The sequence below is a fragment of the Mya arenaria genome, chromosome 8, assembly GCF_026914265.1.
Source record: "Mya arenaria isolate MELC-2E11 chromosome 8, ASM2691426v1".
Lineage (NCBI taxonomy): Eukaryota > Metazoa > Mollusca > Bivalvia > Myida > Myidae > Mya > Mya arenaria.
This window is the reverse complement of record NC_069129.1, coordinates 25,993,125-26,012,771: the sequence shown is the minus strand read 5'-3', so window position 1 is coordinate 26,012,771 and position 19,647 is coordinate 25,993,125. Positions and strand designations below refer to the sequence as shown.

The window sequence follows — 19,647 nt, the reverse complement described above, 5'->3', positions numbered from 1 at the left end:
ACAATGATAATGCATCGGCTAAAATCAATAGACAGTTGTTTCCTATTAATTTAAACAATATTTCTTCGAAAACGAAATATAAATTACTGTTTTAGGATTGTCTTATGTTGTCGAGCAGCATTTTAAAGAAAACATTGCATACTTTAGCACAGTTGTTAAGGAACTCCGGGTATAGTTGTACATCGAGTACCTTTATCAAATGTTCGTCGATTTTGTCAAGTGTGTACACAATGAATGACTGCCTCGATGTCGTGTGAGTAATTTAGTCATACATGGGTACACTCAAACTTTTAATCGCTTCCAGGAAAAGTCGTGAATAGCTATTGTTACTTGAACCACACCAGGTGCTCGAGCTCGTTGCTGGTCGGTGACATCTGCGGCAATTAATGGCCTGGTCTGGGGGACGCTGGGACCACAGACATGCTAGCAGCTTCATGAGGGAGAGGCCGGAGGTACGAGGGGTGTTCGGAAAGTTTCGGGACAAGTGCCGTTACATTCTTATTTTAATCTTTGTACTCAATGTTCTTACGCATTCATAGCTCTATATATCTTTCATTCATTTTCAGATGCAAAATTACAAAATTCAAAATAAGAGGCTAGTAATGTTCACCCTAGCAACGTTATGTAAACGTGAGCGGGGCAACTAAATGCATAAATAATTGCAGAAGACCTATGTCGTAATATTGGACACAAACTAGTTGATGTTATCATTTTGAACAGCTAGCCCTATTTAACTTCTAAAAAATGTTGTCACATGTATACCCGAAAGACCAGATAAAGATTCTAGTACTTAACTTGTGCCAGAACGGTGCTAATTTGCATGTTAATAAGTTAATAAATTTCATACTTCCAGAAAGTTTTTTATTTCAACTAAATCAATAGAACATTAACATTTTTGAGACAGATAATATCCAAATTGATATTGAATGTCTTATAATAAAAAACATGAGATCCCCATTTGACGTATCGGCTTTTTTTTTTTTTTTTTTAGCCGTTTCAGGTTTTACCGATATGTCCAACTCATTCTGAATGACTTCCCTTGAGTAGTCTTTAATCAATGGCGGATGTTTCAAAACAAGTTCGGACAAAAACGTAACATAACATAAAATAGGGATTTCTACCTCTGACAGTCTCCATTTGGAGTACTAAATGGGGTCAACGTTAAGACAAGATGTTGACTTCAATGCTCTGTTCAAGAAGCTGGGTAAATTTTGTTTCGTTGATTACTATTTGTTAATCTTAAGATGTTTATTATTAATAACGGGCTTGTCTTTTGATTTTCTGCCGAGCACAAAAAACAAAATCGGATTGGTGGATATCAGTTAATGTTTAACTTGCTTGTTAGATTGACTGATTTCAACCTTTTAGTTAAGTTTTTTTATAAGAAGGGTGAAGGGTTTTTCAATGAATGTCGGACTAGACTAGTCCATATAAACAGCCGCTTCAGAGTCTTTGACGATTTTTTATTTGGGATTTACGCGTCCATATCCCACTTGTTGTTTTCCTATCACAGAATGACAGATCCCAGCGCTAAGTATATTGAGTGGAAAGATAACGGGCACCTGCTAGATGGTTTCGAAATGGCGATGCTTTATTGACAGAAGTCGATCTAAATCAGGGTTCTCAAAATGTTTGAGTTGAACAGGCCAAATTGAAAACAAGAATGCAATTTCCTGCATTCTGAGCCATTTGGGTACTGTTTTTCTAGGAGTTTTGAACTGAAAAAACCCCAAAAACACTTATAATTCGGACATACATACATATTTTGCGAATCATAAAAGTTCATTCATATTTGCAGTGAATTCAAACATTTCAGCCGTGATTTGAAGTTTCTCACAGGACGATTATTGACTATATTTTTTCTGATAATTTTACAATTTAGACCCAGATGCGGTAAACACGGTACATGGCTAGCCTAGAGAAAAATGGGATCATACGGTATTCGAGTGACCAATTTAAATACAATACATTGCCACGCGACTTTAATCTCAAGTTTAACTTATTAACCATGTATTGAAATGTGTTGTATATGTCGGCTGCATATCAAATGGAAAAATGTTGTGTGCTCGTGCTCTGACATCACAAAGTGAATCGTTTGATCTGCAGCTGACATACACGACACATTGCAATACATGTGTTAATTAGTTATCCTTTCGCAGCTGTTTGTGATGGGATGGGACTTGGATTAGGCGAAATAAATAACAATTGATTATTGCGGATTAATTATTGTAACGATTAATGAAATGTTAATAAAACCTGCAATTTAGCCTGTGTATACGCAAAGCCTTATCATTAATACATAAGTAAAAAGTCAGTTTTATTTGGGACGTGGAAAAAAATTAACTCGGTGAACAATATCAAAAATATTTGCATTATACAGTCAGCAAAATGTGTCTCCTATGATCTACCAAGTGTTTGGACCGATTACACCCATCTGCAATCACGGCCAATTAGAAGATATCGAGTGTTCATCGTAGCGAAACATCTTTTTTTAGCAGATGGTCACGTTAATCTGATGTTGTAATTTTGCCACTTTATTGGGGTGTCTATGTTTTTGACATCGGCAATGTTTTCTTTTAAGAGGTAACCGTAACTGCGCATGCGCGAATTACAGATAATTCTTACCAATACGATTTCGAACCTGAAGGACTCCTACATATATGCCGAAGTAAGAATAGATCATCAGTATTAAATATGTCAGAAAAGAATGTGACCTTATGGTTTCTACAACCATTTTGAGAACCCTGTAAATTAAACTTATTATTTGTGTTTCATTATAATTTATGTGTAATAAGTGAAAGGTATTGGCTAAAATAATTATAGTGTAATTTTTGTGTTTTTATTTAACAGCGAGATGTTTACAATTGTGGAGTAACAGTTAAAGAATATATTTTACATTGATATGGAATAGTCGACTTTAGGGAACAAAATGAACATCCAAATGTTACAAAAGTCCCCTAAACGCGCATTATTGTGGCTAAATGTTGTATGTAATGAACAATTGCCAAAGAAACCAGGCCGCAGTAAACCAATTGCATGTTGTTGGACAGAATGAACGGCTGTCAGACTTTTCAACCCCAAGACTTTTCAACCCCTTTGTCATTTGTGGAATCAAAGACTTTTCAACCCCTTTGTCATTTCAACCCCTAAAAGTGCCAAGACTTTTCAACCCCACTTTAAACAAAGACTTTTCAACCCCTAATAAATGAAGACTTTTCAACCCCTTAATTTCTCACCTTTTTAAGAAAATAACTACAACAGTAAACAATTTATTTTGAAATTTCTTTTAAAAATCAAGAATATATTAAGACTAAAAATATAACAAACAAAAAATATGCAATGTACATACAAAATATACATACTTAAAACACATGATAATACAATAATTCATTAAATATTTACATTGAAATAAGTAAAAAAAATGCTCGACTGTCCATTTAGCTATTTAGTCATTTAGCCATAAATCTTCCTTATCTCCCTGAGGAAATCCTCACACAATATATTATGTGCATGGTACTGCTCCATCAATTAATTGAAACAGCGTTTGTTTTTCTTTTAGTTTTTTTAAAAACTTTTTTTAAAACATTTTGTCATCAATAAAAAAGACAATAAAATGAGTTGAACTTTGAATAAAATTCTTCAAAATATCATGATTTAGCAGACAATGTTTAAGAAATACAAAAGTATACATTGAGTTCAAAGATGTTATAAATGTATTATAGATTGAGTTCCAAATGCTTTCAAATTACATAAGTGTAACATAAGATTTTATTAACATTTTTTATTTCTCAGTTTAAAAAAATATAAGGACATTCTATTATAATGTGGTATATATGTAAAAAAATGCTATAAGCATTGTATTGTCTTTTCATATATGCAATTAAAGAATGGAATGAAGGTCGCACATTCATGAATGGGCAACATGTGTGACATGGTCATAAATTCCTAAGGGATTAAGGGGCTTCATAACACCTTTAATTGAGGTTATAGTAACTTGAAAGTGACAGTTAATTAAGGTTCATATATCATGGCCATCATTCCAAACTATGGCCAGCTTGATACATTTTGTGTATAATTTTCAGGATTGAAAATCAAACAAAAAATATATTTTATTTATTTATTCCCGCAAACTCTGAATTTTTAGATAATACATTATCAAGAATTAAAATCAAACTGTACTGAAATAGCAATATGGTACTACAAAAAAAACTTTCCACTGTTGACCTTTTTTAAAAGCAATGAAAGTTTTATAAATGTTCAAATTCAGGTTTTTATTGGCATTTTTATATATAATACAGGCGCAAAAAGGAGAATGTTCCGTAAATTCTTCTTTGCATTCATTTTCTTTTGTAATTATTCAAATTTGTTATTTAAAGAACACAATTATGGTAATAACATTGTACATAATATATGTGAATTTGCTGAGATATGTAATATCCTTCAGAATAATACAACAATTGCATGTTCGGAGTAACCAGGCACCAAAATCTTACTTTACCGTACCATTGTTAATGTTCGGAATATTATTTTATAATAGGGGTTGAAAAGTCTTTGATATAGGGTTGAAAAGTCTTCAATATGGCTATCAAAATATTTCAACTAGGGGTTGAAAAGTCCAAACAGGTAGGGGTTGAAAAGTCTTTAAAATAGGGGTTGAAAAGTCTAAGGGTTGAAAAGTCCTCGTTTTGAGAAGGGGTTGAAAAGTCTTGGAGTTGAAAAGTCCTGCTCCCGAATGAACTATCTCAGTGGTCGAAATTAACACAAGCACACTAGCCCTGCACTGGTAAAATATGTTTCGGGCTTGCTCAAATTCTGAATTTTATATAGCAGGGCTTGTTCAAAATTTTGATGCCAAGCAAAAGTATAAGAATTTGGGTTTGTTCATCCAAAAGTCTAATTTCAATGACTGCTATCTATAAGTAATATAGGGAAATTGAATCTATCTAATTCAAAACCCAAAATTTATCATAGTCACGAAAAGTTATTTATTTATGCACTTTATGCAAATTTATCTTGTCATAACTTTTCAATCTAAATGTCGAATATTCAAATAGTAGTTTGCAATCCTAATATATTAACAGTACAGTCAACTTGAAACCCCTTCTTTTCGTTTGCAGATTTACGTCGTTACAGACAAGAAATGTAAAATCAATGCTGTACGGTTCTTATAATTGTAGTTTTGAATATCAATAACTTGAAATATAATTTTTAATGTAGTTCTCACTGTTCTATCGTGTGGCGGAGAACTTTTTCTCCCACCTCAGATATTAGATCCAAATTTTGGTGTAAAACTTTATCTGGATTCTTATATAGTCTCTAATATCTTGACCAAGACAGATTTTATTTTTAAATCATAATGTGTTTGCAGGTCACCATCTGGATGAGATTCGTGTTCGAGCCTTGGAGAATATTCTTTCCAAGTTAGAGCACAAGCTTATATGTGACTCTGATCTTGTCCAAGAACGCCACTTGTTTATTCGCCTCCTTGAATGGTTCAACTACCCGAAATCTTCCCGGCATTCAGATGTCCTCAATCTACTCTGCAGGCTTTCAGAGGTACAGTATATGTGGGAAGTTTAAGTTTAAATTCCAGAAAAACAATTTAAACAGATTATTCTGTATAAAGCTTTAAAGGTTTTAAACTAAATATTAAAACACACTCTTAAAAAGAATATTTTTTTATACCAACTGACTATAAAAATGGTCAGCTCTTATTTTCATAGGTAGGGTCAGCTGACCCGAACCAAATGATTTTTTAGGCCTTAACATTATAAATTTGTCCTAAAATGTTAGGAAGTGTGCTTTATTGAAGTAAAATTAGGTTACAACAACCAAATATGTAAAGTTTGTATGTATTGATGAACTTATTGTAAGTTTTCTTTTTCGAAACAAAACTATTTTTCTTCAGTCTTAAGCAAACTTCAATAAATTAAAAAAGGATTTTCATCCTTTTCATCATTGTTACAAGAGGTCGCTTCTAAAAAAGGACAGAGTGCAGCACCCTTCCATAACTCTTAATTGCTAATCCCTAGAGATTTTCAAACTTATTGGTAATTTATTTTCTATTTATATAGCACACATCTGGTGCAGAAACCTTACAAGACATTGGTGCTATTGAGTTTCTTACCAGTCTGCGAAAAGATGTGACATCGGCCCTGCAACCAGTTGTTGATCAGGTGCTTGAGAACTGCATGCGCCTGCCTGACGTTGATATTGGATTGGACCATGCTCCAGAGTGTATCTATCAGAGACACAACCATACAGGTATGTGATGGCAAAAGTCTATTATTGTTGAAAGAAGCCCAAGCCTGCTAGCCCTACATTGGTAAAGTTTACAGTTGTCAAAAGAAGCCCAAGCACTAAAGTGGTAAAGTTTATAGTTGTTGATAGAAAGAAGCCCAAGCCCGGTAGCCCTGTCTGCAGTGGTAAAGTATACAGTTGTTAATTGAAGCCCAAGCCCGCTAGCCCTGCAGCAGTAAAGTTTACAGTTTTCTAAAGAAGTCCAAGCCAGCTTGCCCTGCAGTGGTTTGGTATCACCAGTCTTGTTACAATTTCTATAGTACATTTGTTATATAATTCTAGTTGATATGAAAGCCTGATATCAATGAGTAAACATTTCAGTGTTATCCAGTGCATCAAAGGCAAATATCCCTATTGTAACAAGGAATTGGGTTATTCATTTCTCATGGAATAAGGTGTGAAAGTGCCATAAAAGGACTTGACAGCATACTGTCTCAAAATATGCAAATACAGTATTTTCTCAAAACAAGCCTAGAATTGTCAATGGATAGTATGATGCCAATTATGCATTATTTTACATGATTAAAATAATATTTTGTAGCTGTCTTCTGTGAGTTTACCTGCTTAAATATAGTGCATAATGGTTTTCAAGTGTAAAGTTTGTATATTTGATGAGACCAAATCCGCAAACAGGAATGAAATATAAAGTCTTCTATTTATTTTTCAGGAATGACAGCGGGTGCAGAAACCACAGTGGATACCATAGCAACCCGTCATACCCAGGATTATTCCCTCGCCCCTAGCACCAATGCCCCTTCTGAGCATGGAGCCAGACTACCAGATTACAGGGAACCACCTTTGGGGTTCTTTGAGGGGTGTCAGGGAGATCTGGGGCAACAGCCTATGACTCCAGGGTCCGGGGGTCACCCCACAGCAGCTGATCTGGGGCTTGGTATGTAAGAGCCTGCTGTTAGCAAATATAACCATAAACACACTTTGTTTGAATAAAATGCATGTTTTTTCCTTCAAAACAATGTTGAAGTTTAATATAATTAAGTTTATATAAAATATATCGAGCACTGTCTCAAAAGCTTTTTACGGTAAAAGAGAGGGGTGCCAATCATCTTGGGATGTGTGTCTCTGTGTGGGGGATTGGTTTTTTTTTGCTGTGATTGTGAAACAGTTGAATGATAATGAAAATAATTTGGGGGAAAATTGCACGATTTTTATGAAATTTCTGCTACGGGAAGGCTGCTTTATATCATGCATGCTTATAAGGTTAAATAGAAACTGTGATTGGCTAGATGTTTTTAATGACAAACATTCGTTGATTTTTTAGAGGGCAGTAGCTGTTTTAGAATGACCATATTTCCATGGTTATCACTCACAGCCACAGACAGACATGTTCTCTCCTCCACCAACAGGTTTGTTCTACAGTAATATAAATAGTGTTCATACGTATGTGGCCTTAATGGGAAAATCAGACCCAATGGCATGAGTGGAATTCAGTAATTCAGCGTTTCATTTTTAGCTCATGTGTTTTGGGCAGAAAATAGTCAAGTCTGCTCTTTGGCGAACAGTGGCTACCTACGCATACTCCAGTAAAAATGAGTATGCATGGGCGTATAATTTAATATTGTTTCCCACAAAATGGCAAGTGCTTGAATCTCGAAATCAGAAATAACAAATGAAGGCTAAGGATGTTTGTCGTAATTTCACTCTTATGTTGGCGTTTAGAATCTAGGAAATGCTTGAAAATTGTTCATTTGTTAGTGCTTTCTTTAAAATCTAACTAAGGGATTGGAAACTCAAGCAATTTCCAACTTATTTAAATCGAACATAAGACCTTTTCCTGTCGATGCCTTGCTCAATATATGGTTCAAAAGGCTTCAGGTTTGCCTCTTTTGATAGACATCATGTTTGGTGCAGTATCATATAAAACATGGTATTTTTACAAAGACTGGATGATTTTCATATTGTGTCTTTTTATCATTTATTCATCTGATCATAGTGTTGTGAAAATTCTTGTTTCAGTTCTCTCCAAAGTCGGGAGGCCTCGATGCTTGTCAGCACGTGCGAGTTTCTAAGTGACGTTGTCTTCCAAGATTTTCCTGCTGAAATTTTCCTGCAGAGGCCTAATATTGTCAAGGTAACTGCTTAAAGTTCATAAATCAAACAAATCTTCTGTGAAATTAGAAGCAATTAGACCATATCAACATTTTACGACTGAAAATTACTAAATATTTGACAATTTCCTTATATTATAGACTCAAAAAGCCTTAAATGTGTGATGCAAGGTGCTCTTATTGTGGGGTTTATTCTCTCAGATTTTTTCTATTGAATGCTTCATATCATTGAAAACTACTAGAACTCAATTTTACTGCAAACGTTACAATTTTGAACCTGGTTTATTTTTAGAACCTGCTTTCACTCCTGAGTGGACCAATCAAAGAAGGGGGTGTGGCGAGGCTTCAGGCTGTAAGGACATTGGCTGACTATGTCACATGTCTGCGTAGTAGAATACGATGTCACCAGGATCCCAACTTTTACACAGCAAAACAAGGTTAGCTGATACTTTGTGATTTATCATTGCTAGAAAGGATAAAATTGGTTTAAAAAAGGTCTTTGTATTATTGAGCAACATTCAAGTTTTGAGTTTTGATCATATGTAGCAGGGAACAAACAACATGTGTATAAACAAATAATATACATGTAGTCAAATGCTTTATGCCCTTATAACTCATGGTTAATGCTAAAAGATTGACCAAATCAATATAAAGGTGGATACAGAAGGTTGTCCTTGTTTGGATTACAATACTAAAATAATGATAATTCAGTTATGCATTGTTTATTGTTTTTTTATGCCTTTTGTGACAGGCCCACTCTATTTCATTTGTTTCAATTCTGATTGCCAATCAAAGTAAGGAAATAAGGACCTGTGATTGGCTGAGCGTTGAATACTTCAAAGGGAATATAAAACAGTCCTTTTCATTGGTTATTTCAGACTTCAGCACCACACCAACTCCATTCTCTACACCCTCCAGTTCTTCATCAGCCAATCAAAATGGAGGAGGAGATGGAAGACCATCGGTGATTGGTTGGACAGATTCCCGCCCCCGGGGGGATGGCCGGGATGGAGATACGTCTGGTTCTTCCACTGGGTATGTTAACACCTATATAAGCTGTAAACACAAATATATACACTGTATAAACACATTTTTTTTAATTGTAAACACTGTATATACACATATATATGCTGTATATACACACTTGTAAGTAGTCTATACACATGTATACACTGTTTATGCTGTATATATCAGTGGTCGAAATAAGCACAAGCCCGCAAGCCCTGCACTGGTAAAATGTCTTTCGGGCTTACTCTAATTCTGAATTTTATATATCAGGGCTTGTTCAAAAATTTGATGCCAAGCAATAGTATAATAATTTGGGCTTGTTGATCCAAAAGTCTTATTTCGATGACTGATATATATATTGTGTACTTTAACATGGACTCATCTCTTATGACACACGTATATTTCGCAGTTATTGCTAATTTTTTTCAATTCAAAATTTACTTGGTTTGTCTTCTACGTAAATTCAAGTTAATTTAAAAACAGCATATCTGTATCTGTACTTATCATGTTGCTTTCACCTACACATGATAAACTGGGAAACCATTATGCATTAATTTTAAGCGAGTAAATTGAGCTGAGGCAGCGACAAAATAATATTTTAATCATGTGAAATGATGTGTTTTAGGCCTCATACTTGTTTGTAATTACAATTCTAGGCTTGTCTTGTGGAAATCCGTATTTTCAGATTTTGGGACCATCTGGTGTCTAGCCCCTTTAATATTAATTTTCTATTTTTCATGATTCTTGGCTCACTGATAGTCAATTGGATTCCACCGACCTTTGAAGAGATCGCTCCTTTACATTGCCCATATAACTTGTCATGACCTCAGCAAATAACTTTATATTTATATGACAGGACATCTCGGGCTTCCAGTGTGGGCATAAGCCCGGAAGGCAGGAGAGGAGAACCCATTGACCTTGAGGATGTCCCTGCCCTTCAATACCTGCAGTTAACCCTTCCGCAGTTCTGTACCCAGGTTCTAGAGAGAGCACTGCCACTTTTACGCTCTACTGATCAGGTTAGAAAAATAAGATATACATTTCGGTTCTTTGTTAATGAACTGAATAGTATTGGCATGATCTTTTCAGATCTTCTGTTTTTCATAGAATCGGGGTATTGTTGTAGCCTTGGTGGCTCAGTCATTGTTGGCGTCATGCCAAAGCTTAAACCTTGGCCATTACTCGGATTTTTGTCTTGATATTCAAATGAAACTTGGTACACATGCTGACTGAGACAGTAGGCATATGTGTTCCTTTGCTCATAGCTCTGTCTCAACTTATTGTTGAGTTATGCCCCTTGTTTTACTTGAAAAACAAACATGAGCTCATTGTGGCTCTTTTGTATGAAAATAAGCGTATGGCTTAAATTCTATGGTCTGAAACTGCCTATGTTTTAACTATAACATGAAATACAGCACAAGCCTGGAAAATAGATTTTTATGTGAATGTTATTATTCCTTTGGGCCTATATCTGTCAGTTATCTTGGTCTTCAACTTAAAGCTGCCTAAAAAAGCTGGGGGATACTCATAGAGTAATAGCCACAATCTATGTTATAAATGTCATTGTATTGAAACACAAAAAGACGCCAAAGATGGAGACAGGCCTTAAAGTTTATAAACAAAAGTTTAAAAATCTTATAAAAACAGGGCAAGTTTTTTTATTTTTCTAAGTCAGAACATTTCCATTTTCAAGGTCATCACCATGGAAGTCCTTCACCTTCTCCACTTGACCTTGGATATAGTGATAGCCATGGTTACGCCAGGCCTATGGCAGGATCAGTCTATGGCGGCTAGGGAATGTGTAAGTACATATATGTAGGTTGTTACCATGGAAATATTTAATTTTCTACACCTTGACCTTGGTAAAAGTGGTTTTCATTGCTACCTAAGGCCTTCAGCAGGATCTGTTCATGGCTGCTGAATGATTTGTAAGCTTATTAATCTCGGAAATATGATTAAGTAGCTCAATGCCCTATCAGCAAAACAACCTGAATTATAACCTTGATGGATTTTATTTGTTATGTATGTATTTTCAGAGTGAAAAGCTTATTGAAAGCCTAGATGTCATGGCCGACCTATTGAAATTCCATCACCATAGCAACTTGAAGTCTGACCCTGATGACACAAATAATGACCCTGGTGACCTTGTACAGCAGAGGCAATGCTTGATTGGTCTACATGTGCTTCTGGCTAGGATCCTTGACCCTCTTGTTCCGGTTGACAAGGTTTGTGATTATTTGAAAAAAATGAAATAAAACTGAAAAAATAAAAATTGGTTTGCATTTGATGGAGCAATGTATATATCATGTGTTTCAGGAGATTTGCCCCTCGTGTTCAGGTTGAGAAGGTTTGTGATTATTTGAAAAAATTGAAATAAAACTGAAAATATAAAGAAAACATAAAAATTGCATTGCATTTGGTTGAGCAATGTCTATGTCATATATCAAAGACTCGTTTTTGAGCCTGTTGTTTTTAGTTCTGTAAGGGTACTAAATGTACAGTTAAAAGATAACAAAAAAAGAAGTCATTTTTATGCTTTAAATTTTGTAAATGTAAATTTCATGTTATTTTTTTCAAGCAAATGTTGGCAAGTTTTATTTTTATTCACAATGCCAGTATTCTCTTTTTCTATTATTAAGTGATCAGAATACATCTACCACAGTTGATTAATGTTTCTTAATGTTTAAATTTGAACCCTGATCAATATGTGATATATTTCGAAATTTAGACCCTTCAAATATCAAGCAGATCTGCATTACTTGTGTTTTCCTTTTCAGTGTCGAGGGGTTATATCAGAAAATCTCCTTTCCATCATGAACACACTTGTATATGATGAAGCCCTTAGCAACACACTTCCTGACCTTCAGCTTCAGTTGCTAGGTTACCTACAGTACCTTGACGACGGAAGGTACTCTGTGTATGTTGCTACGGCAACCATTTGCCAATCGTTGCAGAGGACTTGCAAGTTTATGAATCTGGCGCATGAAGAGGTTCGTACATTATTATATCATTGCATCTTAAGGTGGAGCATCCGGATAATTGCCACCCTTGTGTGGTGACACCATTGCATTTAAGTTAAAGCTGTAGGTGAAACCCCATGGCTTTTAAGGTTTTCAGGTTAAGCACCTACTGTTGCATTACAAAGTAAACTATAGTACCCATAAAAGGTGACCTTAAAATATCTGGCAGTCCCTTATGATATTAATCCTATTTATACTTGAAGAGAAACATCAGTTTAAGTAAGGCCAATTTAATTTTATAGCTCTGAATACAGCTACATAGAAAGTTTAACCAGGGATCTTGGTTTGATTGCTGAGAGAATGTTGGCAAAACTATAGTTAGACTGAGCATATTTATGAAGGTCATTACCACTTGACACATTTTTCACTTACAAATCCTAATTGTGAGGAGTTAAGAACGTAATGTAAATAGTTGGGTATTTGGGAATTTGTGGATACTGACATATGTTGATAATATTTGTCAGGCCTCGACCTTTCCAGAGTGAAGTAAGCCATATTCTCTCTTTTTTTCCAGGCATCTCGACTATCAAAGGAGACACTTTCCCTGTGTGAGGGAGCCTTTGACAGCCTACCGTACCACCGTCACATGAATTACATCACAGAAACAGTTAGACTGTGCTCCGATATGTGAGTACATGTTTCCTTCACAGGTTTTGTGTTTGCAAATTCTTTTTTTGTTTTGAATTAGACAAAAAGAAAAATGATTCTCTCTTGTGTATCATTTTAGCCAGATTTGGTCAGAAACTAGGTCACAAGGGTAAATCTTTAGAAGAAATATTTCACGGTAATAAATTCAACAATTTTTATCAAATCTGGATGAAACATGGTCAGAATGCTGGTATGCATTATATTTTGCATATTTCTTAATATGGGTCAACCCTGGTCAAAATATAGATCACTAGGTCAAATCTTAGGAAAAATATTTCCACGACAAAAATTCAACATTTTTTTTCATATCTTGATGAAACTTGGTCAGAATATTTGTCTGCATAATATCTTGCTCATTTTTTTATATCGGTCATCCCAGGTCAAATTCTAGGTCACTAGGTCAAATCTTAAGAAAATCTTTCCATGCACAAATTCAACAATTTTTGTCAAATCTTTATGAAACTTGGTCAGAATATTTGTCTGCATAATATCTTGAAAGTTCTTTTTTGTGGGTTATCCCTGGTCAAATTCTAGGTCACAAGGTCAAATGTTAGGAAAAAGAATTCCACGGTCATAAAAATTTATTAATTTCTGTCAAATCTTTATTAAATTTGTTCAGGACATTTGTCTACATGTTGTCTTAAACATTTGTGAAAATGGGTCACCTCAGATCAAAACTAGGTATCTAGGTCAAATCTTAGGAAATATTTTCCTGATGTCATAGAAAAATTCTATGCTTACCAAACCTATCAATTTCAATCAACACTAAATTAAACTGCTATTTTATAAACAAACATCCCAATCATGAATTTCATATCTACCCATATTTTTCAAAAATTTAAATTTTAATTAACTTTAAAACAAATTGTGTAAAAGAAGTCTTAGATGATAAAGTGTGTCATCTAGGGTCAAAAACTAGATCTCTGGGACAGATCTTATTGGAAAAGCTGATGTATTTATAAAATGTTCATTTTTCCACACACAAAGGGGATAGTTTCTGTTGATCAGGCTATTTGTATGAACGATATCTGCGATAAGTTTAAATATGGGTCTTTTTGGTTGGAAATACTAGGTCACTAGCTCAAATCCTAGGTTTCAAAATTGCATTGTCAAATAAAAAAAATCGGCTTTAATGCGGCTTTGCCACATTGGCGTCATGTTTCATTATTGTAAAGGAGCATTTAAAGGGACAAGACCTCTGATGGTCCCAAAATTGGCAAATGTAGTGTTTCCTCAAATGAGCCTTGTTCATGTCACCACACATGCTAGTAGGAGGCCGATAATACATTAAGTTACATGATCAAAAGAAAATTGCTATTTTTAAATTTCAATGGTATTTTTATGTGGTAGACAAACCAAGTAAATTTTGAACGGGAAAAATACACAAAAACTGCTAAAGATACATGTGTCATAAGTGATGTGATACATCAGTAAGTAAGATTCAATGCGTTTAACACAACAAATCATTTTTATGTAAATATTTGACAATTTTATATTTCCTTACAATTGTTTCATCTGGTGTCCAGTCCCTTTAAAGTTGCACTCTCACAGATTGAATGTTTTGACAACTTTTTTTTTTGTCTTGGAGCCAATTTTTGTGAAAACCCATGGAAACAAGTTATATAAGACTGTTGGCACAAAATCAGATCACAGATTTTTATATTTAAGTTAAAAAAGTGATGTTTTATGCATTTTTCTTTAACTGTTAGGAACGGTTTAAGCCATAAAACATTAATTTTCGAACGGAAATATGAAAATCTACAATCTGATTTTTTGTCAGAAATCTTATATCATTGGCATCACCAAGACAAAAATTAAAAAAGTTGTAAAGATGGTATATCTGTGAGAGTGCAGCTTTAAAAGTATGCATTGGTAATTCACTATTTTGGTCAAAACAGTCACTGAAATATACTTTTCTTTTCTTTTTTTACATTGAAATTGTTTTTGTTTTTTTAAAGACATGAGAATGCTGATGTCAGGTATTTGTATTTTAACATAGCTCTCTGACTAATACCTATTTCAAAGGGTATAGTTTCATGTGTTTTACATGTGACGGAATGGTTGTTACTTTTATTGGTCAAGTTATAAAACTTTCTGAAGTGTTCTATCTCTTAGTACTGGTGTACTTGTATGTAATATTAATGTACAGAATGTAATGCTGATCAAATGTTGTGTTTATGGTAGAATGGAAAATAGTTTGTGTTTGTAAAAATGTTATGTTTAAATTAGCTGTAGTTAAATAGGACCAGTTACATCAAGAACGTAAGTGTGAAAGTGGAGTGGTTGTGGGTTCAAGCTCCATCAGGGTGGGAGTGGTCTAGTGATTAAGGTGTCCCCCTCTCACCTGAGAGGTAATGGGTTCAAGCCTCGCCAGGGTTGGAGTTGTCTAGTGGTTAAGGTGTCCGCCTGTCACCTGAGAGGTTATGGGTTCAAGACTCGCCAGGGTTGGAGTTGTCTAGTGGTTAAGGTGTCCGCCTGTCACCTGAGAGGTTGTGGGTTCAAGACTCGCCAGGGTTGGAGTTGTCTAGTGGTTAAGGTGTCCGCCTGTCACCTGAGTGGTTGTGGGTTCAAGACTCGCCAGGGTTGGGGTTGTCTAGTGGTTAAGGTGTCTGCCTGTCACCTGAGTGGTTGTGGGTTCCAGCCTCGCCAGGGTTGGGGTTGTCTAGTGGTTAAGGAGTCTGCCTGTCACCTGAGAGGTAATGGCTATAGGGTTGGAGTTGTCTAGTGGTAAAGGTGTCTGCCTGTCACCTGAGAGGTTGTGGGTTCCAGCCTCGCCAGGGTTGGAGTTGTCTAGTGGTAAAGGTGTCTGCCTGTCACCTGAGTGGTTGTGGGTTCAAGCCTCACCAGGATTGGAGTTGTCTAGTGGTTCAAGTGCCTGCCTATCACCAGAGTGGTTGTGGGTTCGAGACCCATCAGGGTGGGAGTGGTCTAGTGATTAAGGTGCGCCCCTCTCACCTGAGAGGTTATGGTTTGAGCCCCACCAGGGTGTGAGTGGTCTAGTGGTTACGGTGTCCACCTGTCACCTGAGTGGTTATGGGTTCAGGTCCCACCAGAGTTGGAGTTGTCTAGTGGTTGAGTTGACTCTCTCTCACCTCAGTGGTTGTGGGTTCAACCCCACCAGGGACTCTTTTTCATGGTCTGTCAAAATGGACACAAGCATAAATTTCTACATAGAAAACAGACTCAAGAGGGATAATATAAGCTATAAGTTTTTATGAAGCTAAGAATAAATTAGTTATGTCTTAAATTAAGAACACAAGGAGCGATTTCGTATCTAGAAGCAGTTTTGTATTCATGAGCCATTTTGTATGTAGGAAAGATTTTTTCCTACAGTATAGTACTGTTAGTGAAAATACTTTCTAAGAATGAAACTCAGCTTCTAGGAATCTTGATGAATTGGCTTGTCTTGGACTTTATAAGAGTTGTGCTTTTCATGTCCTGAGCTGATAACCAAAAATTGCACACAGCACATGTTATATGATGATTTTTTTCCAAACTATACTGTTTTACCATTCTTAAGTCCGGGTGGCATATGGTGGTCTTCCTCACTCTCAGTGAAAGCTCTTTTTGTGTGTGAAAGATATGTGTGCATTTCTTATCTGATGGCCAAACTGTTTAGTTTTAGCTGGTCGGGCATATAGTACTGTTCTTACTGGGAGAGATTTTTCCAGCTTCTGGCCTTCAGCCAATGGCTTTTAATTCTTATCGACTTTTTTGTTTATCCATTTTTGAATTGAATGAATTGCATCTGAACATAGTTTTTTTAAGCATACTGAAGGTTGAGGTTTTACAAAAATAAAGATCTATAAACAGACAATTTCAGATAAATTAATCACTTGTTATGAGCTCATTGTTTCTTAATATATATTTCTTCTGGCTTCACGGCTCAGATTGATCATATGTTTGATTATGAAATCAAAACCAATGTAAGGAAAGTGTAATGTTTTTGTTTTTGTATTTTACTCAAAGTAACAAAAATAAAAATTGGTGAGATGTGTATAAGGGGATTCTTTTCAAATCTTCAAGAATCAATTTAAAAAAAAAACATGCCAGTTTGTTGTCTGCTCAATAACATTAGAAGCCCTTGTCCAATCATCCCCAAATTTGGTCAGTATGTGTTTTTTGCATTGGATCTTGGACTACATTTATTACCAACCATATTGCTTGAGTCACTCGAGAATTATCGCCCTTTATTTATAGATTATACCTCAAAGCTGTCTTGTCTGATCAATAACTTATAACCTTTGTCCAATCATCACCAAATATAGTCAGAATGTGTATGGGCATTATGCTTCGGACAAGTTTGATAACCAGCCAGTTGCTTCAGGCACTCAAGTGTTAAGGCTCTTTATATGTAGAAATTTCCTAAAATTGTTGTTATTCCCTCCATAACTTTTGAAGCCTGAATCTAATCATCACGGAAATAATCAGATTGTGAATTAACATAATATATCTGACTTTTTTATAACCAGCCATATCATTAAGTCACTCGAGAGTATTGTCTGATCAAGTATTCAGAATCCTTTCATAATAATATTGATAACCAGCCCTTATGCCTCAGTCATTCCAGAGTTATGACCCTTGAAATGGCAAAAACTAAATTTACAGTGTATACTCTCTGAATTTGTCTTAACGTTAAACCACTTATCTCAAATTTGACTCAACTACAAACACTTTAAGCTTGGCGTCTTAAAACCAGAACTGGCATATTTGTGACATTTGACTCCCTTGTTTTAAAATATATTATTTAAAATAATGCAGGCCTAATATAGTATTCACTGCATAAATTTTACAGTGGTAGTCGTTCTCAGCACTATGAAGATCACAAGGCCCGTTACAAGAAGTTGCTGTTACAGCTTCTTGCCCATCCAATAGGAAAGCTGCGACTGGGCGTATTTACTGCTGTACTACAATGTGTTAAGGTAAGGAATCAATATTGGTTACTGTTTCATGGATTGACTTGTTGATACAGAAATTGACAAGTTTGTTTATGATATTAATTTTAAAGAATAACTTCATGCAAAATTTCAATAGTTATATGTTGACGCTGATGTTTCTTTTGTTTCTTAAACATAGGGCATGATGTTTCAACAAGCTAGCGTAATGATGGATGGATTTCCTTGAAAAACAGCCCTTTTTTGACATATGGTTTCTGACCTTTTTCAGAGTTTAAACTTAAAGCACATTGCGATGTCCAAATTTGTTTTTAAAAGACGTTTTTTATGATTAGGGGCTTACCATTAACACATGAGCGTAATGTTGGATGGAAAAACAATGGTGATATATTTTACATTTTCAGACGAACCTCAGTGTGCTAAAAGCCAGCGAACCTGGCTCAACAAGCTGTGAGAAGGTCAGATTCATCATCGATGCCGACATCTTGTATGAGATCGTTGTCTTTGGACTCGCTGATAAGGATACAAAGGTACAGTAGTAGGGTTTTGTCACAGGCAGCATTTGTACCAAGTTTCATTGGAATACCAGGAACTTTTTGGAGTCATTGTCAAGGTGGTTTTTTTTGTGACAAAACTGATAATGTTATCAAAACTATGTCAAACTCTCAAATTATTTTCTTAAAAAAAACATACAAATTTAAAATACAATAGTAGGGTTTTAGCCAGGATTTAAAAAGGACTGGGTGCTGCAAAAAAAGAAGCGGGTGCTAAGGGTAAAAACGGCACATTGAATCGGGCTCTGAAAGACTTAAACATTATGAATTTGGCAGAAAATGTCAGAAACGTGTCTCATTGCAGTAATATTAGGTTTCAACAGACATGTATGTAAAGTGTGTATTTATTTACAACATAATTATACATTTTAGACAATTCAAAAGAAATATTTGACAGTCTTGAGCATTTAATTCTATAAAGTCAGGTCTCCATGAGGGCAGAATCTTGCCACTGACAAAGGACAGGGTGCAGCACCCTAATCCATGACCCATCAGCTACTGTAGTGACATGACTAGTTGTTGTTGACCATGTTAATGCAGACGCAGATGTTAAGATAGGTTATGGTGGTGTCATGATTTACTGGAAGAGCTAGCAGATTCCTATTATACAGAATGATCTTGGGCAGCCAGTGAGTTAAGAGCCAGGGGGTCATTTCAATAAAGATCTTGGCCGTTTTAGTGTCCAAGTGTCCATCTAACTCGTTGTTTTATCCCTGAGAATCATCACAGCAAGCGGGTTGGTGACTTACTTCTTTAGAGTCAGTTACTGATGAGCCCAGCCATGGCACTATGTTTATTAAAGCTGTGAAACTGAATAATCTTTCTTGTTTGTTTTTTTGTATCCAAGGTGGCCAATGCAGCCAGTGAGCTAGTGACTCATTTGTTAAAGAGTCAGTTACTGATGAGCCCAGCCTTATGGCAGTTAATGTTGAAAGAACTTGCCAGGGCACTTCCGATTTTGCAGGTATGATGCGTATGGATTTTATTTTGTAACATGTTTCAAGTTTATAACTGAACTTCAAACAAGACATCATTGGTTTTTATTAGTATGCATAAATAAAAGTAACAAGTAACAAGTAATTGTATTTCTTTTCTTGACAAATAAAAACTCTTGATTGTTGTTTTTAATGAATAAATAAATAAATAGTTGTTGAAT

The 19,647-nt window shown here is 35.4% G+C and overlaps 1 protein-coding gene across 4 annotated transcripts in view; it reads left to right on the top strand.

Moving 5' to 3' along the window:
• Positions 1–1,066: 1,066 nt before the first annotated feature.
• Positions 1,067–19,647, top strand: part of LOC128242163 (rotatin-like) — a 37,228-nt gene continuing 18,647 nt past the window's right edge. For 3 of the 4 annotated variants that reach the window (XM_052959228.1, XM_052959230.1, XM_052959232.1), the window contains exons 1-17: positions 1,067–1,204; positions 5,369–5,556; positions 6,075–6,264; positions 6,968–7,192; positions 7,580–7,664; positions 8,275–8,389; positions 8,659–8,803; positions 9,245–9,401; positions 10,231–10,393; positions 11,068–11,175; positions 11,411–11,599; positions 12,152–12,364; positions 12,909–13,021; positions 15,001–15,021; positions 17,838–17,964; positions 18,342–18,467; positions 19,339–19,455. In XM_052959228.1, coding sequence (XP_052815188.1) covers positions 1,150–1,204; positions 5,369–5,556; positions 6,075–6,264; positions 6,968–7,192; positions 7,580–7,664; positions 8,275–8,389; positions 8,659–8,803; positions 9,245–9,401; positions 10,231–10,393; positions 11,068–11,175; positions 11,411–11,599; positions 12,152–12,364; positions 12,909–13,021; positions 15,001–15,021; positions 17,838–17,964; positions 18,342–18,467; positions 19,339–19,455 — 2,337 coding nt within the window. In that variant the 5' untranslated portion in view covers positions 1,067–1,149. The remainder of the gene's footprint in view (positions 1,205–5,368; positions 5,557–6,074; positions 6,265–6,967; positions 7,193–7,579; positions 7,665–8,274; positions 8,390–8,658; positions 8,804–9,244; positions 9,402–10,230; positions 10,394–11,067; positions 11,176–11,410; positions 11,600–12,151; positions 12,365–12,908; positions 13,022–15,000; positions 15,022–17,837; positions 17,965–18,341; positions 18,468–19,338; positions 19,456–19,647) is intronic. The other variant, XM_052959229.1, reaches the window with a different exon arrangement.